The 22,978-nt window shown below is 45.6% G+C and overlaps 1 protein-coding gene across 2 annotated transcripts in view; it reads right to left on the bottom strand.

Annotated features, from left to right (window-relative positions):
- IFT25 (intraflagellar transport 25) overlaps positions 1–22,978 on the bottom strand; it is a 202,232-nt gene that overhangs the window by 74,500 nt on the left and 104,754 nt on the right. The window contains exons 3-4 of one of the 2 annotated variants that reach the window (XM_085602581.1): positions 5,487–5,555; positions 2,936–2,979 (exon numbers count right to left, since the gene is read on the bottom strand). In XM_085602581.1, coding sequence (XP_085458707.1) covers positions 2,936–2,979; positions 5,487–5,555 — 113 coding nt within the window. The remainder of the gene's footprint in view (positions 1–2,935; positions 2,980–5,486; positions 5,556–22,978) is intronic. The other variant, XM_085602582.1, reaches the window with a different exon arrangement.

The following is a 22,978-nucleotide window of genomic DNA, read 5'->3' as shown; positions in this document are numbered from 1 at the left end:
TCCAACCGTTGAGCCATTCGTGTGCCATTTCTGGAGTCTCAAAGAACCATGTCTTTCCTTCCGCCTCAATCCGCAGTTTTACTGGGAATAACATGGAGTATTTCACCCCTTTATATCATAGCACCTTATTAATATCTAGAAAGGATCTCCTTTGCCTTTGCACTTTGACTGTAAAGTCCGGGAAAAAGAGATATAGTACAGTTTTCATATTGAACCGGCGGGGCACTATGTTCGGTTTGTAATATGGAGACTTGATCTCGGAAGTTGAACAGCCAGGCTAGCAGGGGCCTAGGATGCGCCCCTGGCTTTGGACTGCGCCCCCAGAACCTGTGGGCTCTTTCGACCGAGAAAAAGTTGAAAAGGCCCCACAGTTGGAAATAGTTTGTGACTAGATCTTCCACAAACAGGTCTGCAGAGGGCCCCTCAGCTCGTTCGGGAACTCCCAAAATTCTGACATTATTATGGCTAGATCGGCCTTCGTATTCATCAAGTTTCATTTCCAGAATATGACTGGAGGTTTGCAGTCCTTTAATTTGTTGTTTCAGAGTTTGAGTCAGATTGGAGCTCACTAGTGACGGTTTCCATGGTCATTTATTTTTTGAAGGTCAGCCCTGATAAGAGTAATCTCTGTGGTAATCAAGTCCATTCGATGTTCAAGTGAGGTGCACACTCCACTAATTGCCTCCATTATGTCTTTTAGAGTGGGGTCTCCTTGTCTAGTCACCTGTTCCACTGAGGCGACGGTCTTGGCTGAAGCCGCCATCTCTGTTTCGGGGGGCTTTAACATCGTACATTTGTCAAGCTTGGTTTGGAGCGTTTCCTTATGTCCTTTAGCACGGGAAGGAGATTTTCATCCCTGGCTCAGGCACTGTGTCCCTCCTGGGTAACAACTGGCGCCTAGCCGTGAGGCAGTAGTACCTCACTCAGCCTGTTGGGTTCCCCCAAGGATAAGGGATCTGCTTCCCAGTGGTATTATGGAGCCCCACTCTACTTATTGATCCCCTTGGCACCGCCAATTTCCCCTCCTTGCCGTCAATCACTCTTTGGAGGATTCAAGGTCTTCGACACATAGAAGGGAAGCTCAGTGGCACCCAGGGTGGTCTCGCACAGGTGCTAGTGAAAGCCATATGTCCCCCCCCATTGGTTTTTTGAGGTTACCAGTTTGTTATTTAGGCAGGGCGATGGGTATTGGACCCCTCCTTTGTTTGCACTGCTGGACCTACCACACTCATAGGCCAGCCCGTCCACGTTTTCCATTGCCTCACCGCACAGATTTGTCGTCTTAGGGGAGACCCCTGGCAGTCAGCAGTTTGGTTCTCCCGATAGCACAGGGGGTGATGAGTTTTCTGGGAGCCCCTCAATTTACTGGAGCGGTGTTCTCGCCGTATATTTCCTCATGCTCCCCCCAGAAACGAGCAAGCCACAGAGTATTTAATCTGGGCTACACCTCACCTTCGGCATCCCAGGTCCCTTACCTGCTTTCTCACACTGCAGACCCTCCAAATCTGATCTGGGTTCCTCTGTTTGTTTGAAGACTGTCTGCCCGGGGCCTGCCTCTGTGACCAGGCCTCGTCTCTGGCCCCCCGCTCCTCCTGCATTGTTTTGCGGTGTTGGGTGGCCATTTCCTTTAGTCTCCACTTGGGGGCGCACTTCACCGATAGCCGGGCCGCACGCTCGCTGTTTCTCGATTCAGCTGTTACACTCCGTCATGAGGTAGCGCCCCGCCTCCTTCCCAGAGCTGCAGCTTCGCCGCCTCACGTGAGCCCGATGCAGACGGCCCTCTGAAGGCTGCAGGTGATTTTTTCTCCTCCAGTCTCGCTGAAAGCGGTCGATGTTTGCTCGAGACCCGGAGATTATTTATAGATTAATTGATGCGGAAGGTAGCGGTCCGCGAGAGCCTCGTTAACTAGCAGCCATCTTCGTTGTCACCTGGCCACGCCCACCACCGTTGTGCATTTTTGGGTAATTCTTTTTGGAGACTTTTTGTTCGAACTGTGTGGTAAGCCTCTGACACCGAACTGCAGTCACCCACAAACTATGGTTTGCTAAACACTTTTTGAAATTATTTCCCCACCTTAAAAATGATTTGCCATCGGAATTGGGGACATTTATGGTTGTTGATGAGGAGTACCAGGTACTAGAAACTTTTATCAGGAGGGTGTCCTTACACCTAAAACATTTTGTCAGATGGGTCTTGGCCTCAAAAGACTCTGGTCTAGGATGTTAGCCAAGGGATGGAGACCTAGGATATAGGCCACAACACATTCAACCTTCTGCCAAGTCGATGCCCTGGTGGTGTCTGGCAAAAGTTAAAGTAAAACTGTATGGCAGAAATTTAAAGAATGGACTGAGGAGTGTCACTTTATTACACAGGGCACAAAGGTTTCTGGGATCAAAGTAGTTGTAGGACTGATTTGCCAGAGCAGTGGCTTAGTAATGGTTTTAGTTTGGGCCATGACTTGGTCAGTGTACTTTACCAACTTGAGCATTGGGCATTATTTAGCTGATGCTTGCCCAGAAAGATCAGCCCCCTTTGAGAACATGCAATATGTGTGAGGTGCAAAACACTGTTTGAATAAGTAATTCTTCTAACAGTTGGTAGTAACTTTATCTTCAAACTAGTGTATATGTTCTGTTCATTACCAACTGGATTACTTTACAAATTGTTCACGTATGAGTCAGAGAAAATTCCTTTTCCCTTGTGGCTAGGTTTGACCTTATAAAGAACGTGGACAAATAAATAAACAAAACTTGAACCTTCCATTGACGTAATTAGGACATGTTCTTTAGGGCAATTGTAAAACACCTCCATGAGTTGCAAGAAAGAGCAGCTGTTTCAATCTTTTTTCACTCTTTTATGGTCTAACATCCAAATCATCAAAAAGGAACGTATTCAATGCATTATAATCATATTTTTTTTAAAGCATATACTCACATTAAATTCCTCTGTCTGAAGTTGTCCTTCAATGTGTTCCAGGTCTAGAATATAAAATGTGCATTACAAAATTACGAATCAAATGCTGTATTTTAAGAAAGAATTGCAATTCATATTAACTATAAAGTTTGTTACTGAATTGATTTCTTTTACACTTGCTATTGATCTTTGATGTCATAAATTTTTTTTAGAAGTAATAGGGCCAGATGTAATAATTATTTTAATGGTCGGAAGCACTTCAATTCATTGTTTGAGACCATTAAAATGATTTTGCTTATATATTAATCCCTTTTAATAACTCGGAAAGTTTTTCCGACTCCTAAAAAGAGATTGAGAATAGATACTGATTTGGTATCTGTAAGGGGCATGTTGTAGGCGTACCTTCCATATACTAAATTGGTATTTAATGAATAAATGTTTTACAATTGAAATCCGGCTGCAAAACATTGATATTTTATTATTGATAAAGATCCCATCTCTAACACCCCATCATATTTTTAGAAGAACGTACAGAAATATAATGAGAGCAATCATTTAATAAAGGGTAGCCCAGCCCAGGTGCCTCCAACACTCGACATCTGTCCTAACGTTTCTTAGCAGAACATCCAGGGCCCACTCATAGATTCCCCTTGACTGAGCGTTACATACATGTCCAGATAACAGAAGCTATCAATTTCCACTTTGAAAGGGCACTTTAAATGTGACTGATAGCAACACTCGAAAAAATGGAACACTACAGAGTCCGTCTATATAAGAATGAAAGCTGAGTATTTTCCAAACACAGTAAAACCCTACAAGTTAGGACTCCGGATCAGCGATATATAGAAGAATGTCATCAGCATAGAGAAATAGCCTCTGATACCAAGATGTTGCCTATAGTATTTCTTTTAAATTACGATTGGTACCTACTAATGTCTCCAATAATCTACCGTTTGAATTTATTCCACTTGCTATTGCGGGTTCCAGATTGTATTGTCTGTTGTGCTGCACATTTCTATCCTTCCCTTCAGTTATTCTTTCTTCTACCCCTTCACTTTCGGCTCTCACCCACTGGCCTTTTTCTTCACCGTGATTTCCTGGTCTTTGGAACCTGACCTTCATTTAACAAAAGACTACCTTAGTATGTTGTTGTAACATTATCATTTTGCAAGGTTAATAGATCATGCACAAGCAATGATACCATGTGTATATTCCATTTGTGATTTTACTGAAATACAAAGAATTGCTTGGGGGAAAAAAAGGAATTTGTTTCACTGATTATACTATATTGCTTCTTCACCATACACACCCAGAGAGGGCTACCTCCCACCCCGGGGCTACAGTGGTTATTACATGCTGTAATCAAACTTATTGACTATCAGTCTGTCCACGACTCAACTGAAGTGCTCTGTGAAGGCACACAAAAAAAAAGGTTTGCGACAATAAGTGTAAAAGGTTTGAGAATACTGAACTATTAAAAAGCTGGGTATTCTGGTAAGTAATCATTTAAACAGGCAAATCTGTGTTCAAAAACAATGCCAGCCAGCTACTGGCGCTCCAAGTTGATTCATGGCATGGTACACCTCCAAGCTTACACAATGACCCCATGTCAATCTATGGGCCACCAGCAAAGCTCTCGTATGGGAATGCATCTACTGATGCGACAGAGGTAACTATATGAAGACGGTTCTTTCATCTGGTGAGGTTGTTGGATGCAAATTTGATCTAAATATGGTGTGTCTTCAACCTTAACTTTAGTTGGTATTTTAAGTCATTGAAGGTGGAAACACATATGCTTTTAAGCTCATTTCCACGAAAACTATAAAACATAGGTATCAATCCATGTTCTAAATGGCTCGACATGTTAAACTGTAACACAATACTTTAAAAAAAGATGATTAGACATTATTAACATGAATTTGCACTTGTGGCTAAACCTGCATTATTGCACTGAAACGTTCTTATGCTCTTTGTATGACAACAAATAATGCAAACCATCTGCTGCCATATATCAGAATTAAAATATATTCTCAGCTAAGGCAAGAAGTTTAGCTAATTTAACTGAACTGGAGCATGTTAGAGCCTTCGAGCCTATAGATGGCTGGAATTGCATCCCACGTTGTACAGGTGCTGCTCATGTTATATATTAGAAATGCAATTGCATTTTTTATCCGTCAACATTTTAAGAAAATGTGCAAGTCACCTGTTGACACATATTTCAATATAAGGCTGGTGATTAATCAACCAATGATATGTAATTGAATAATGAATTCTGAAGATAAAAAAAAATGTATATTTTGCATTAGTCTAACTGGGCTGTCGCCATAAAAACTATGATCGATATAAAATTAAGTTTTTTCTTTACTAATTCTATTGAATTTACTGCTGAATGTATAGCTACATGCAATACAACAGTAAACTGTTGTATTGCATGTAGCCATACATGTAGCCATACATTCATGAATAACAGAGGCCTTCTGACCGCTCCTCCTAATTAAGAGAATCTGTTCTGTGAGTTAGAAATCGTGATTATAAAAGTTATGTTGTTAACATATGCACGGTTATAACACACCTCTTTCATGGCTTACTTCGAACCCGACTGGATCTTTGGATATGCTTTTTTCAACTCTTAAACGCTTCACTGAAAAACAAATTATATATAAAGTGAATGTGCATCTGATTTCTCATTAAAGACCTTACTAGCATTTCTATCCATTCATCTAAGTTAAAAAAAAATGCTTCCAGTACATTACATACTTAACAATTACGATGGCGACACCGAGACATAATGATGCCAATAGTAGTAGTAAACTGGTAATTAGTATTCCATAAAGGATAAGTATCAAACTGGGGGATGTGAATGAAATAAGTACCAAAAATTGATGTCTTACTTGCAAAGATTGGTGAGGGCCTCCTAAAACTTTGCTTTAGCTAGCTGCCTCACGGACATACACAAATGTCAGGTCCAAGTGGCATTCTCTTCCCTGTCTGCTCTGTCCTCCTCTCATCCTTCACCCTCCACTGAGAGCTGAGGCTCTCCTACATGCAGAGACTCCTGACATCAGGACCACGTTCCCACGTCCTGATGTCAGGAAACTACTGGAGAAACATGTATGGATTTTTCCCCAAACAAGTTGACATCAGTGGTAATATGTGATAACATCAGTGATGTCATCAATAATTTCATTGTGATGTAATATGTTACATCATGAGCACAGTGCATACGGATGAGTTTTGGTGGGGTTTTTTAAAATCCATGGTGAATTTCAGTGTTTTTTAGCCTTAGGATCATAATCATAAAGCCGATAAAACTGAAGGCTTTTAGGAGAATTTCAATGTATATTATTTTGACATCTGAGAACATTGACACATGCCACGTGAGCCTACTGGGTCTAGTGGGTGCTAGGCAAGCATGAGGTCTCGTACAGTGGCCCACAGGCCCAAACTCTGACTCCTCATCTTGACTCCAAACACAGGGCAATAGAGGAGACAGGAAGAATGCCAACCCCTTGTTGCCCAGCACAATAGACATGCAGGGAAATTCAGAAACCACGGATAACAAGCCTTGCCTCACACAACATGAACTGTGGAATAGATTCACTTCTGGGGGCGGAGCTAACCGCCATGCCGTGAGCAGCTCTTTGTGTGAGTTCCCCGCCGGCTCAAGATGCCCCACCATATTACACCCTCTGCACTCCACATAAAGCGCTAGTCCCAGGCCACCGGACTGCTAACGCCCTGGAGGTGACCGCAGGCGGCAATGCCGGTTGAGGAGACCCGCTGGGAGCTTGGCTTTGCTGGACCTTGGTGGACCTTGAGGAGCAGAAGTGGCACCACTCGCTGTTCCTGAGCTCACAGTAGACAAGGGGAGCCCTGTGGAGTGGATTGCGGCACCCTCCGAGGAGGAAGCCCCTCCCGTGCCCCAGCTGGTGAAGAGGAGCCCGCCCAAGTCGCATTTCAACTCTGGCGGGAGAGGTGTGGCTCACGTGGCATGCTTCCAATGGCAGACCACAGGAGAGATGAAGCGATCTGCACTGGCCCAGCGGGTATCGGGACACCTGCCGACTGCCTGGACTTCCACACTGTGGGTGGCTGGGGTGACTATACTGGTTGGTTGTGGCCCCACTGGTTGATCCTGTGAGCTTCTGGGGCCCGATGTGTGCGCATTGAGCTGCCCAGCACTGCTTGGCAGTCCTGCGATCAGGGAATTACAGGAGCGGTTGGGGGGCTTAGGGTCCCTCCTTCGTTTGCTGGCTGCTCCTCCTTCTTGCGTAATGTGTGTTGGGGCTTCTGCGATATGACCCCAAGAGTGGTTTGGTGTGCTGCGCCAGTGCGTCTTGCCTCCAAGGAGTACGGTTGTTCTGCCCTGTGGGGGCTGACGGCAGGCCTGGAGATGGCTATATTTTACAGCCTGCTCATTCTTTTTAGGTCTCGCCTGACCCAGCGCATGCGCTGGTCTGGCGAGACTTTTGGTAAGGGCTTCAAAAAATGCTACCATGGCTGGCCTACAGCTTGCGTGCATGAGCGCGGGCTTACGAGCAGAGGCGCCATATGGCTTTCCTCGTCATGCTCATTAAGCGCATCGCTCGCCGCACTTGAACACGATCCCTTTCACTTTTTTTTTTTTTTTTTAAACACGCGCTTCTTTTATTTTCAGCAGTATATTCCGCCAACACGGCCCAGGGGCATTGGAGGGCTCCACATGAGCATGAGATATAATTGCAGCACACCTCACTCCCATATTCCTACTGTTTCCTCTGTTTTATGTTCTCTCATGCCCGTCTCCTGCTCCAAGCCTGGCTCTGTTATCTGCGCCGCCCCTTTCACTCTTCTCTCTCATGAGAGTATCTCTTTTTACACTCGCCCCCTCCCCTTCCCATTGCTTGCCCGGTATTGGCTGCTCCTATGTCCGCTCCTGCTCGCCCTCCTCTCCGCCTGGCCCCTTTGCACAGTGCCCCTTTCATGGGCAGTGCCGCCCCTCCCGTTGGATGCCGCCAGCCCAGCCCGTGACTATTATTCGAGCAGCAGCTGGTGTCTGCTGCAGTCGGCGTCACCACACCAGAAGGTAAGATTAAATATTTACCACTCTGAAATGAAGTGGCAAGTCACACCAAACAATTGAAGATGTAGAGCCCCGCACCCCCGCTTCTTCACGAGCCCGTGCCTTCCATACGAGCCCTAGCTTGATCTTAAAGCGCCTTCCTCCCCTTTTGCAAAATACAGCACTTACAGCTACAGTTCTAACTTCACACCGCCAACTCTTCCATGTCGCCGTATTGACGTCAGCGTCTGCCACATTACGCTGCCTTCAAGGTGATGTGATGCAGCCAGACTGGCTGCCCGCCTCATTGTTAACTTTGCCAGCCTCATTGATACCCATGACTAACAGCCAGTTGAAATAACGTGATTTTTTAATACATACTGCAGTTATGCTGGTTCTTAGTACACTAAGCATCAGGTGTTACTAGTACCCAATTGCATAGCCAACTCTTACACAGAAAGCTGCCAAGTTGCTTGCTGAAGCAGCGGTCTGTCCAACCCGCCCAGTGCCCGAGGTTTCTGTGTGGAGATACTTCAGGGCTCCTCGTGTCTCCGTCCCCTCGCACGATATGACACAAAGAGAAGTTGCTTATTCTTCATTCTAGTTTCCCTCCTCGTTATTTCATTTAAATGAATACCGACAAATGTACGCCAGGTCCATTGAGTCCGCACTTCACAGGACTATGAAATTTGAGGATACAAATTAATCACTATCAAAGCTTGTGACCAAATCCGAGGCCTCTGGCATTCTGACTGACTTACATTTTTGTAGGAACCACCACCCCAGTGGGGTCTCTTGGCATTGATCTAAGCATGGCATCGCCAAGCAATAACTTCAGATTTGTCTTGTTTTTTTATGGGATACGCATCCAACGTCTTAACTTATATTAAAGAGGTTAAATACATGTGCAGAACATCTAGACTGCAATATAAAGCTGTTGCTGCATAGACCAACAAAATGATGCTAGCTAAATTTCTACATCTCAGAAACATTATGTACACTGGCAAAAAGCAATGACATTCCTGTGTACTATTCAAACAGATTAAAGCACTGAGGAGAAAAAACAAGTTACTTACCTGTACACTATGGTTCTCCAGTATTATCTTTCATAGATTCACATGCTTGTATCTTCCCCATCGTCATGGTGGGAGTCTCACGGTAACAGAATGACCATAGCAGTATTAGAAAAAACTGCATAGCAAAATCCCATAGGGAATCATCTTATTTGGTAACCAAACCTCATCATTATTTGGTCCAAGAATCAGCCAATCGGCTGCCAGCCCTGATATCACACTCCCCAGCAGAGCCTTCCTCCCTCAGATTTCCAGCCCCGAGTGCGAGACTAGGATACATCTAGAGATAATGAGGTTCTGCCTGAGAAATGGGGAGGTGGGTGGGCCGCATGTGAATCTATGAAAGATAATACTGGAGAACCATAGTGTACAGGTAAGTAACTAGTTTTTTCTCCAGTATTCAATCTTTCATAGATTCATATGCTTGTATCAGAATAGCAAGCAGTACTTATCCCAAACTGCATTTCCAGGTTGGAACCCCCAATAGACAGTGCGCTCTGCTTCTTTGCATATAATGTTAACATACATTACAGTTTTAAAATATATCAGAAAATCATTAGTTGAGAAGATATATCAATGTTTGTAATATGCAAATCAAAACATTTGCCTAAACATGCATATAAATATATATCTATATATACACATCCAAGTATATTACAATAAATACCTTAATGAAATAGATGCCGTAGAACCGCCTGTCCCACTGCTGCATCCTTTTTCCATGCTGTGTCCAGACAATATGGTCTAGTGAAGGTGTGCGCATTTCTCCATGTCGCAGCTCTACAAATATCCGGCAATGACACTCCTGCGAATAGAGCCGTAGAAGTTGCCATCTTTCTTGTGGAGTGCGCACGTACCTTGGCTTGTAAAGGTTTTCCATCTTTAACATGACACAAGGAGATCGCCGAAGTTATCCACCTTGAAATACTGGATCTGGAGAGTGCCAAAACTTTCCTGGGGCCAGAAAAGGCTACAAAGAGCTGATTTGTTTTTCTGAACAATTTCATCTTATCGATGTAAAATTCCAGACATCGTTTAATGTCCAAAGAGTGTAGAGCGCTTTCTGCAGATGAAGGGTCTTTAAAAAATGTAGGTAAAACCACTGGTTCATTCAGATGAAAGTTGGAGGGGACCTTAGGAATAAACTTTGGGTTCGTTTTCAGAATAACTCTGTCTTGCCTAAAGGTTCTGCAATTGAGAAGGCTTGGATCTCGCTGACCCTTCTTGCCGACGTGAGCGCTAATAGCAACGCTGTCTTCCATGAGATAAATTGCAAATCCGCCTTATGTATTGGCTCAAATGGCGGTTTCATTAGCTGTGCTAGAACCGTATTAAGCTGCCAAGTAACCACTGTTTTAGGTCTCGCGAGCCAAAGGCTCGAAGAGACATTTTATATGTGGGATTTTCAAAGTGCTACCCACAGTTTGGCTGGCTTAAACCTTGAGTGCACGTTGGCGTGCACGTGCACGTGCACAGCTGCTGCTTACACTCCCTCCTCCCCTTCCCTTTTCATCAGCTTTGATCAGGCTCCTCTGTTGCTGGCATTCCCCCCTCCCTTCTCGCCCAGCCCTTCTTGTCACCTCGGCTTGTTTAACACAGCTGCTGCTCGCACTCCCTTCTCCCCCTCCCTTTTCTTCAGCTTTGATCAGGCTCTTTCTTTCCGTTTGTTTTCTTTCCTTTACCTTCTTGTTTGTTTTACTATTGCATGCATCCTTCTATTCACGTTAACTCTTTACTATTGCATGCGTTTTAACTTTTGTTTATTTTTTTTTGTTTGCTTGTTTTAGAATCTTTTCCGTACACAAATGCCAGAGTGACTGTTTTTCTCAAACCGTGTTCTAATTGCGGACTGGTACTTGGAGTCTGGCCATGGCGAACGCAGAACCACAGGAGAATGAACAGCGCACATCCAGCACTGGCCGGCTTGAGGTCACTGAGCTCAGCGTTTCCGTTGAGGTCGGTACATGCGACCGTTGCAAATCCTAATTTTAAGAGGCAGAAAGCGCCGACTGCCTCATGTAATACCGTGTTTTAGTGCAGTTTCTAAGCCCTTTCATTAGCAGGTGTCACTCAACCCCAAATCGGTGATTCGAGCGGTCCTTGTCTTTTCATTGCATCAGGCAAGCGTCGGTCTGGTGGCTTAATGGAATCTAGGGACCTGTGTTTGACACAGGTTCAAATCCCACCGGGTCCACTTAGAGCTTTTATCCTTCAGAGAACGATAAAAAGAGTTTCGTTGGGTAACAATAGACATTTGTTATTAAACGCCAAGATGGATTGCCCACGGGTGCCCTTTACAAATACACGTCAGAGCGTAACTACCAATCGTGCAGCGGCCTGAGTGAGGGGTCCGTTAACCCCCAATGAATGTCGTATTTTACAACCTAACCAGCAGCTACGGGGCCGTTTTCCTTGCTTGCTCTTGATCCAATGTCGCCCTCACAGCACCACTGCGTAGCATTGCACGTGTATCCTTGCGTGCTTTCAGGAGGCTGGGGGCACCCGAGGGCTTAGTGCTTCAGGCTACACATGAGGTGCGAACACGTATTTCCATCTGAAAGGGGAGCTGATATCTGTTGCTGGATAGATCCCGAGGCGTAGGCGTGCCCTCTTTGTTCTAGGATGAACCACTCCGGATTGTGAGCCCTTGGGGCTTCCGTCCTGGTGTGAAATGCTGCTGGGCTTCACCTGTATCTGGTGGAATATCTCCTCACACCGAGCGGTCCCCTCCCACACCCGGTATTTCCAGCAGATCACAAGGGCCTGTTGCAGCAGCCGCCCCCCTTCCTCATTGTCCTCACTGACTCCCTCCAAACGTGTCTGTCAGCTAAAAAGATAGGAATGTCGGATGGTGACGCACACAAATGACAATGGACGTGAGCAGATAAAAACCTCGGAAAACGTGCGGGGAAAAAACACTATTTACAGTGGGGTTCAACTGGTTTTCCCTGCAACCGTGTGATATCGGCTCCTCACCGGACACCGTGTGATGGATGGAGCCGATATCGTGTCCCACACAGTGGCAGCTTGTAAATTGGCAGATATGCCACCATATTGCAAAAATCTGATTGCAATATAATGAAGTGAGATTCCCAGCAGCAACTGGCTTTGCCATTTGTAACATCAGACTCTATGAGACTGGTAAAGGTTTGCAAATAATCCTGCTGACAGCAACTGCTGGGGAAACCGTGACCTCACAATATTTGACCTTGTTGAAGTTTCATAATAACTGCTTGATACATACAGCGGTCGAAGTGCATGCAATTATTTTGGTAATTATGATCCTGTAGGTTGGGCCAATGCGCGAGGGGGGGGGGGGAAATCAAAGGTGTGGCTACAAAGATCAAAATATTCAGTGACTGTCCTTTTGGTATTTTATCTTCAAGTAACTGGATAAAAAAAAACATACACCTTGAATAAAAAATACATGCAAGTTAAACTAATTAGTGAGAGCTGCACTTTATTATATTGTGAAACCTCTAATTGTTAATGCGATCACTGATGGGGGGGGTGTTGTGCGTGCATGCGTGTGTGCAAGCAAGAACCACAGAATTGAATTCTGCTTGGTGCAGGGCAAAGTGGTTACCTGCGTTTTTTATTTTTGTAACTCCATTAAAAGCACACACTCCACAGCTCACCAGGTCACCTTGCAATACCGCTCTGAAATAATACTCAAGTGACTTCATCAATTAAAGCCAATGCCGGTTTCCAAGCAGCCTTTACATTTGAGGATTAACCAAATGCAGGCATTTACATTTTTTTTAGGCAGCAGACACATTGACAAGACAGACCCTCCTCCCCCAGGATATAGCCACATAATTAGAAAATTTGGCAGCACAAAAATGTGAATTTAGTGGCACAAAAACTGAAATTTTGCGTCATTTAATGGCAATTTATTTTATTTTGTAAACTTATAGTGTGGAACGTTGTCCTTTCCGGCACGAACTGATTTTGAAAATAATGCAGATGTTTATTTCCAAAATAGCTACTAAGAGAAAAAGCGTGATAAAAATGATCGTCAAGTGGTTAATGGGAGAGACCAGTTCTTAATTTGTGCCGGTGGTTTCTGATGCTCAGCACTAGTACTTAATTGTCAGCACCATCTCTAGTGACAGTCCACCACATGGTGACGATGTCCTTTTCATTTTAAGATGAGCATAACAACATTGTTAATTAAGTCAAAATAGATTGAAAAGGAATAATGCCGGCCTCTTATGCCATTATTATAGCTTTGTGTGACCTGCAATAGTCTGAATTCTCCCATTTGTAGGAGTGTGATGGTTAGGTGTTATGTTTATACAGTCATTTTATTTTTTTTATTTTTTATAAACCTTTATTGGTACATAAAGCAGTTACAAACCCGGGTCTGAAACCATCACAGTCGGCCAGTAGTACAGAGTCGATCAAAGCAAATCAGTCAATCCACAAGAGTACAACAACCCGCCTCCCAAATGCCCCGTCGTAACTCAGGATAGTATCGGTACCATATCGGCACCAGGATGAAAGAGGTTTCTTTTAGAGTTTTAAGAAAGAACAGGATCTAATGCCGCACAATCCAATAATACAAAGGACAGGGGTTACCACAGCTCAGGATATTCACAGGCGGGACTACTGTAGGCAGGACGTTGGCGGTGACGCACCTTAAACAGGATAGACAATGAGCTATACAATTCGCCCACCAATACAGATTCATGCCCGCTGCAATATAAAAACGTTAAAGAAACATCCACCCCTGTAATCTGTAATACCAGGACGTATAGAGAGGAACCTGTGAGACAGTTCCCAAAAGAAATAAAAAAGAAAGAGGAGAAGTAAGAGAAAGCCAAGAGAGACAAAGAATAAGAAAGAGGCCCTAGGAACATAAAAGGAAAGAACAGTAGTACCCCTCCCCCCTAACCCCCCACCCTGCACCTCTGCCAATGGCTACGGCCTCCCCCTTAACAGCGTGCCTGTCGCCCGGTGTACGGAACCCGAAATATAGAAGAAAGGAGAAATATAAAAGAAGGAAATATAAAAGAGAAAGATATATTGGGGGGTTCACCAGTACAGGCCCCCGGCCCCTCCGCGTAACTTACAGGTATATCCGTTCCGCTGCAGGACAGCCGAGGAACCCATCGACTCAGAATAGCAGTCGCCCCGCCAGCCCCCCCAGTTACCCCCCTGTCAGCATCTGAGGGAAACAATCACTATTTCGTAACCCAGCCCCACCCGGCCATTATCAGAAACATGTCCCAGTCCACACAAAACGTAGCCAACAAAGCACCAAGAGTACAATAGACAAGGATATCCAAAGAAGAGTAGGAGTTCTTCCAATACGCCAGGACACGACACATTTCACAGCCGTTCACAGCCCACAACCGCCTCCCACGCAGCAAGACATAGTCCGGTTCAGGAAGAGTAGGCAGTTCAATTTAAATGGGTTGCGCGACGATGTCTGCCACAAGGGAGAGGGCAATAAAGGAGTCCCCACAGTCTCACATCCGATGGAATCCCCGAACGCTCCATTAGTCCATGGACCAAGTTCCATTCCGACGATGCCCTTTGTAGCGATCAAGTAGACCCCAGTCACCAACGTCCACTCATCAGCAACGTATAGGGTCCCGTAGAGATACCCATCCGGGACATACCACAGATCGTAGAGGGAGTCACCAGGCAAAGGCACACAGTGAAAATACCGCATCAGGCTCTCTCATACTTCCACTTATGCCGGGGACTAATCGCCATGCGAACCAAACCCACTCGCTGTGCTTCCAAAACACGGGAAGGGGCTTCCGAACTCCACACTCCTTTTGAAATGCGCATCGCCATCGACTCGGGCGGGCAGGGTTCCATGAGGGTATCACTACCAAATGGGGCGCACAGCATTAAAGCCACCAGAGTTCACACTAGAGCCTCCATCATTTGTGCCATCCGGACGTCTCCCCGGTGGCACCCGTTATGATAGCCATCGCAACTGCCCCCCAGAGGTCTCATCTGCGCCATCCAGTGTGTCCGAACGACTCCAAATCGCCATGCAGCAATCGGCGCCGATCCGCCGAATCGCGGGATACAGGCAGCAGCTAGCGGGTCGTACCAATCTCCAGCAGAGAGACACAGAGCAGCGTCACACGTCCACATTTAGCGAGGCAGCGTTTGGGTGGGTGGGGGGGGGGGCCCGTCCGGCATGAGGGGACGGCACTCAGCAATGGGCGCTAGGATGTTGTTCAGGGCGGGTTCGAGCGCCCCCGCGGGTGACCGTGTTTTCCCGGCCGTTGTTGTTCCACTCACCACCGGCTACAGTATCACGTGAGGTCCCGGCTCCGGGACCCGCGTAGGCCACACCGACCGGGAAGCATATCTTCGTCCCTGAAGCTCGGAGAGCCGCCGGAGCGACTCTCGGTGAAATCGGTCCTTCTCCAACATCCAGGAGAGTGTCGGCAGAGCTGCCCCGACAGCTAGGTCCAGCAGCAAAAAGAGAGAGTCGACGGAGCCGGGAGCCCGGGCGGCCATCTTGGCCGCCGGCCTGGCTCCGTCCCTATATATATACAGTCATTTAAAGCGCTGGCAGGGTATGGGTGGTGTAGACTGCAGTAGCCTTCGGAGAAGGGCCATGGCACTTAAGTTTTTACAAAGTAAGCACTGAGAGAGACAATTTTCGATAATAAATTGACAGGCTGGAAAGCAACAGCTAGCAATAAACATCACGGACCTGATTGAAAGAAATGCTAATGGATGGTCGACTTTTCCTCTTCTGTCCTTCTTTTGGAATTCTCTGACATTCCCAATAATGCGTCTGGAAAGTGGCACCTGTAAGGGCAGATTTACAAAACATTCACGCAGCGCAGCCCCCTGTGTGGCTCTGTTGCATTGCGCGACAATGAGGGAGCAGAAGAGCGTCATATCTTCAGAGATATGGCTCTCTACTCCCCTTTTTAGGTCTCGCCTGACCCAGCGCATGCGCTGGTCTGGCGAGACTTATTGAGAGGGCTCCAGAAAGTGCTACCAGGCCAGCGTAGAGCTACAGTGCATGTGCGCGGGCACGCGCTTTACCGCGATTACTTTCACGGCCGCTTTGCATAGCCAATAGGTCTCGCTTTTGGGACCTTATAAGTATTTAGTTATGCAACTGTTGCATGGCTAAACACTTATAAGGTCCCAAAGGCGAGACCAATTGGCTATTTTTAGGTCGAGCCTGAGCCAGCGTGCAAGCGCCGCTATGGCGATCTGTTGTAGGTAGAGTACGGAGGAGAAGCCCCCCCCCGTATTTTTCATTGGCTTGTGTCTTTGTCCTTTGTAAATGCAGGCGTCGGATTCCTTAAGCCCAACCATGTCCTACTCTATCTCCAATCTACCCCTTAACCTAATTATCCCCAACAGCCTTTATTCGAAAAATCTAAAGTGCGCCCTGTCTGCTTTAAATAACTAAACCAGCCCTCTAGCTCCCCACCAGCCCTCCTGCTCACACTATAAATGACTAACCTCCACTGCTCTGTGCTGCTCCCTAGCCCGGCCCCAGTTACCACCCCAGTGCCTCCCTCCGCTTTCTCTCCCTCCCTTCCGGCCGCCCCTGTACACTCCCTGCACATTCCTGTCTTTTATCTTCCATTGGGACTGTCCACTCTCCTCTATTTATCTCCCTCTCCTCCCGGGAAGCGGTGCTCACTGGAAGGAAAAACCAAGTATTTGCAATTCTTTCATTAGTGACAGTTAGAGCTTTTGGCATTGCAAATCGAAATGTTTGTTAGATTTTTTTTTTCTATATTCCGGCAGTAGCAGAGGTAATAAAATAAATTCTACGAAACAAGGAAAGGATCCAGTACCTTATGTGGCTAATTAAGGTCCCTTTACAACTCCACAGGGTCACCTAGTAACAGCCTGTGGTACTGCAACCTTTCGTGGAATTTCTTTTCTTACTTATGCTACTACTGGGATATATGTTTTAACAAAAAATAAATCTAACAAACATTATCATTTTCAACGCCAATAGCTCAAACCCAACCTAATGCGAGACCTATTGCATTGCAAATGCTTGTTTTAACTGGAGGGAATATTCTGAAAAGCCCTTGGAGAAATACTTTAATAACTCTTTGGGACCAAAGAGATGGTCAGTCAGGAACTCTTGTGTACCTTGAAATAGCGGCCAAATGTACTTTTATAGAATATGAGAGAGTCCAGATTTGGCCAACATTAACAGATATGGAAGAATTTGATCCAAAGAGACTTGAAAAGGATGTAGAACTTTAGATGCACACCAATGACAAAAACTTTTCCATTTAGCTGAATATGTTTTATTTGTAGAGATTGCTTGAGATCGTGACAGAATCTCCCGGCATTCTTGAGGGATATTCAACAGTTGGAACTCATGTTCATGAGGTTCCATGCTGACAAGTTCAGTGATTTCAAATTTGGATGAAGTATCTGGCTGCTGTTCATAGTGATTAGATCCTGCACTAATGGAAACTGTATCCTGGGTGTCACTGAGAGTTTGAGAAGTTCTGAGAACCACGCTTGTCTCGGCCATGCTGGGGCAACCAGAATCAGATGGCATGGCTCTGATTTCATCTTTCTCAAGACCTTTGATATTAGAGGAAAGGGGGGGAAACGCATACGCAAACATCCCTGTCCAACACATCTGTAGCGCATTGCCCCACGACCCTTTCTGTGCAAACCTGCTTGCAAAGTTTTTGCATTTTGAATTGTGGCGATCCGCGAACAGATCTAACTTTGGAGTGCCCCATAGCTTGAATACTTTGAGAAGTTGCTTTTGGTCCAGTTCCCACTTGTGAGAAATCTTGGACGATCTGCTCAGAATATCTGCCCTTGTGTTGTCTACCCCTGCAACGTGTTGTACTTGAAGTGAAATGTTGTGATTCAGAAGCTACTTCCAAATTTCTTGTGCTTGCGTCAACAATATTTTTGATTTTGTACCCCCTTGTTTTAGAAGGTAAAACATGGATGTTGAGCTGTCTGTCTTTACAAGTACTGTTGAACTGCGAATCCTGGGAGGAAATGCTTTTAGACCCAAGAAAATAGCCTTTAGTTCCAGCAAGTTGATGTGGAGCTGCGTTTCGCTGTTCGACCAGTGACCCTGAATTTCGAGCTCCTGCAGATGCGCTCCCCAACCTTGAAGCGAAGCATCCGTCATCATTACAAAACTGTAGTTCTATGGTTCGAAAGTCTGTCCTTCCGCTAAATGATCTCTGATCTTCCACCATGACAGGGTCTTTAGGATCTGAGTGATAACTATTCGATCTTCGAAGGATCCCTGAGACTGAATCCATTGCTTTTCTAGCAGTTCTTGAATAGGTCTCATGTGGAGTCTGCAATTGGGAAGTAGGGGGATACAAGAGGACATCATCCCCAACAACGATTTGTAGGTTCTTACTGAAACTGACTTTATTTGCAAATGCGACGTCAGCTTTATGGTCTTTTGAATACGTTCCTCTGAAGGATAAGCCTTCACCTCCTTCGTGCGAATTAGAGCTCCCAGAAATTGAAGGGACTGCGATGGCATGAGATGTGATTTTTCTAGGTTGACTCTGAGACCTAGGCGATTGAAAAGGTTCATGCACACTTGTAGAGAATGTTGGGTTTCTCTGAACCAACCACCTTTTATGAGCCAATTGTCTAGATAAGGGAAAATTTGGTGACCTTGAAGTCTTAGATGTGCTGCTACTGGCGCCATACACTTCGTAAAGATTCTCGGCGCCGACTTTAGACCGAAAGGCAATACTTTGAATTGATAATGGCGCCCCGCCACCATGAAGCGCAGACATTTTCTGCGATATATATGGATTGGGACATGAAAATAAGCATCTAAGAGGTCCAGGGATGCCAAATAATAACCTTTGTCAATCAAAAGGAGTATTTCTTGCAGAGATAACATTCGAAGTTATTTCTTTTGGATGAATTTGTTCAGACCTCTCAGGTCCATTACCTGCCTCCATTTTGATGTGTCTTTTTTCTTTATTAGAAAGAAATGCGAATAAAAGCCTTTCCCTCGTTGAAGGTACGGAACTTCTTCTATTGCTTCCTTTTGTAGAAGAGATAAAACTTCTTCCTTGAGGGCTAACAGATGTTCTTGTCTCCTGTGTATAGGAGGATGATTTGGGGGCTTTTGTATGAACTCTAGGGTGAGGCCATGTTGAATCACATCCAAAACCCATCTGTCTGTTGTTATGGACAGCCAAGCTGGATAAAATGAGGACAGGTAACGATTGCTGCTGTTCGAACAAGTGGCGGGTGCCTCGACAGTCATTGTCGTCGATTGGATTGTTGCGATTTGCCTCTCGCAGACGATCTCCCTCTGGACTGTTGTGGATAAGTGCTTGATGAACGAAAATGCTGATTGTTTGAGTATTGGCGATATCCCTGCTGATTGTACAGCTGATATCTATTTGATTGGAAAGAGGATCTTTGCATGAATTGTCCTCTGGATCCTCTCCTCCGAAAGGACTGGAACCTGCCCTGCTGAAGAGATCCTAACGCACGCGCTGTATCCGTGTCAGTTTTAATACTTTGGAGGGTATCATCCACATGTTTTCCAAATAGGTTCTCTCCGTCAAATGGCATGTCCACTATTTTCGCTTGCACTTCTGGTCTAAAAGAAGTGGCTTTAAGCCATCCTTGTATTCGTAGGGCCACTGCACCTGCCATTTGTCTGAACGCCACTGAAGACAAATCCATAGCGATGTCTATGGATTCCGAGGCCGCCCGAGCCCCATCTTGCAAAATAGCAGCCGCTTCTTCTTGCTTATCCTCTGGCAGATGAGCTAGTAAAGGTGCTATATCAGACCACATCTGCCTATTGTATCTGCTGATGAGGGCTAACGCATTCGAGGCCTTTATGGAAGACGCTGCCATCACAGCAAAACGCTTCCCTGTACCATCCATTCGCCTCCCTTCTTTCTCTGGGGAACTGCTGATGTAGAAACCGGATTTTTGGAGTGCCTCTGGGTGGCCTGCATCACCACAGACTCCGGTCGCGGATGTCCAATTAAACAGGCCGGAGAAGATTCTGGGGCTCTATATTTCTTTTCTATCCGGGGGACTGAGGCAGCTACTGAAGCCGGGTTCCTCATTATTTTTAATCCTTCCTCCCAAATGTGAGCTAATATTGGAATAGACCTAATGGATTTCCGTGAATCCTCTTTGAAATCATAGAGGAAACACTTGGCTTCTTGTACTGGAAGCGGAAGCACAAATCTTTTTGACGCTTTCTCCATGATATCATGGAAAGTTCTCCTTTGATCCGCGTCACTTTCCTCTAAATCATCCCTAATTGTCACAATAGGAGGAGATTGAATTTTCTGAGTTGTACTCTTGGGAGAGGAATGAGGTGGTTGAACTCGAGCAGGCTTATGTGAAGTTTTTGACGCTTGAGTGTTAGCGTCAGGAAAACGTCGATAGTAATCATTTACCGTAAGCCGCAAGTCAGTTACTAGGGAAATCGGCATTGAGATAGTGTCCCCTCTAAAATCAGGCTGAGGTTCTTCCTCCTCTTCGTAGTCATATGTCTGCTGAAATGACTCATATCTCCTTGAATCCTGTGCAGGGCGATCTTGGAAAGAGAAGACTTCCTGAACCTCCTGATATTCTTCATCATCAGTCTCCTGGCTCTTAATTTGAAGTTGAGACGGACTATATGCCACTCCTGAAGACTCTTCATCTTCTGACTAATTCCAGGAGATTAGATGGAGGAGGCGGAGAAATCTTCGTCCAGGCCGTAAAATCTGATGATTTCTTCTTCTTCTTCGTCGACGAGCCTGTCGACGATGGAATAGATTTTAAAGAGATTGTCTTTGCCTTGGGCGACTTAAAGGATGCCGTCGGCGGAGCTCCCGTCGACGGAGATCTCGTCGACGTGGAAAGCTTAATTATCGTCGACGAAGTGGTAGTCGACGGAGTCGTCGACGCGGTCGCGGACGATGGGGTCGAAACCGGCCTCCCCATCGACGGGATCGTTGACGAGCCTTTCTTCGACGACGGTGTCTTAGTCGTTGCAGCTGTCGTCGTCGAGATTGGTAGTCGTCGACGGAGCCGTCGACGGTTTTATTGAAATCAAAGCCAGCGACGTCCCAATTTGTCGACGGAGCTGAGGAGACTTCTCTGGACTCTGTAGATTTTTTAAGAGGAGTATGAGGAAGTGAAGACGAAGAAGCCTCTTTGCCTTTTGTCTTCTGCTTTTTAAGCTCTATGTTATCTTCAGAAGCAGAAGATTTCCTCTTTTTTGATGTTCTAGATTCCTCTTCAGAGTCAGATACTGAAGTGCCCTTCTTTTGAAGCCACAACAGAAGCTGTGCCTCCCTGTCACGCAGGGTTTTCGCAGAAAAGGTTCTACAATGCTTACAGTCTTTAGGCACATGTTTTGGGTGCAGCCAATACAAGCAGTCCTTGTGGGGGTCTTCAGAAAACAGTCTAGGTTTTCCACAGGATCTGCAGGGCCTGAAGAGCCTCTTTTTAGAGCTTTCAGCCATAGTAAGCAAAAATATGAGGCACAGTACCTCAAATCCAGTAAACAGAAAGAACTTCCAGATGAACAAAAGGTCAAAATTTCACACAGGAACAAAACTGAGCAAGGCTCAGGGAGACTCCTCCTCACACGAAGGCGGTTCGAAATCTGAGGCAGGAAGGCTCTGCTGGGGAGTGTGATGTCAGGGCTGGCAGCCGATTGGTCTTGGACCAAATAATGATGAGGTTTGGTTACCAAATAAGATGATTCCCTATGGGATTTTGCTATGCAGTTTTTTCCAATACTGCTATGGTCATTCTGTTACCGTGAGACTCCCACCATGACGACGGGGAAGATACAAGCATGTGAATCTATGAAAGATTGAATACCGGAGAACTAGGCACTCAATAAAGATTTTTACCGATCAACTACTGCTGGGAGTGCAATGATTCCTGTGTGGAGAACAATATGTAGAAGAGACATGGTGAATGTAACACTAAAGTAATGGTACTATTGTAAATTACAGCCCGTTCACAAATCACATTTGTTCTTAAGCATACTGTATTTACTCACACAATGTAAATCATTGTTTCTAGGTCATTTATTGAAGTACAACTATCCACAATATGACTAACACTTATTTTGAGCCTTAACCCTTCTTTTTTTCCCTTAAAATAAACATGTTATCATTGAGATGTTTCCTATGCAATGGATTAGAGAAGCTTGTCAAGCACACAAGCATTGGCATAGCCAATAGGTCTCGCCTTTGGGACCTTATAAGTGTTTAGCCATGCAACAGTTGATGTTGTTGCACCAAGGATATTGTGCTGCATAACTAAATACTTATAAGGTCCCAAAAGCGAGACCTATTGGCTATGCAAATGCTTGTTCTTACTGGATGGCTGGCGGGGCTCAGGCTGATAGCTGCGGAGGGTGCTCTGGTGAGCAGACTGGAGGGTGGGCTCTACCGATACACATATGGATTATACCTTCTAAGACATCTTTGATACAATACGAGGCTGTTAGTCGCCTCCTGCCCCAATCCTTGTGGAAGCCTTTGGAACCTACGGGCCATATTAAGACTTGCACTCTTGCCTTGGGTGCTGCTGGCTGTGCTGAGAGTGCGACTTCTGGAACGTTGTTGGAGACTCCTGGCCGAAGGTGTTTGACTCGTCTTGATCATCCTTGCTCTCCTACATCATAGGTCGCACCCAGAGACCCAGGGGCGATGTCAAGCAGGGAGCTAAGGGTGGGGTTGCTTCACAACTTGACGGCAGGTTTGATAAACTGGTGTGTTGTGCCACATCGTGCCGTTTAGCCAGGGAGCAGTGTCGGTGATTTCTCACAGTGAGTACGGGGCCCACTGGGGCATTTTCAGTATCCTAAGTTGGCTCATTGATTTATACCTTGAGCATTGGCCACGACGAGGCGAAGGTTTAAGACCCCTATATTTACGGGCAGCGCCATTTATGCCAATCAGTCTAACATCACTTTCACAGTGACACTGTACTTAGCTTTAA

Source organism: Triturus cristatus, chromosome 4_2 (assembly GCF_964204655.1).
Source record: "Triturus cristatus chromosome 4_2, aTriCri1.1, whole genome shotgun sequence".
NCBI lineage: Eukaryota > Metazoa > Chordata > Amphibia > Caudata > Salamandridae > Triturus > Triturus cristatus.
The sequence above is the reverse complement of the archived record's forward strand: the minus strand, read 5'-3'. Positions and strand labels throughout refer to the sequence as shown.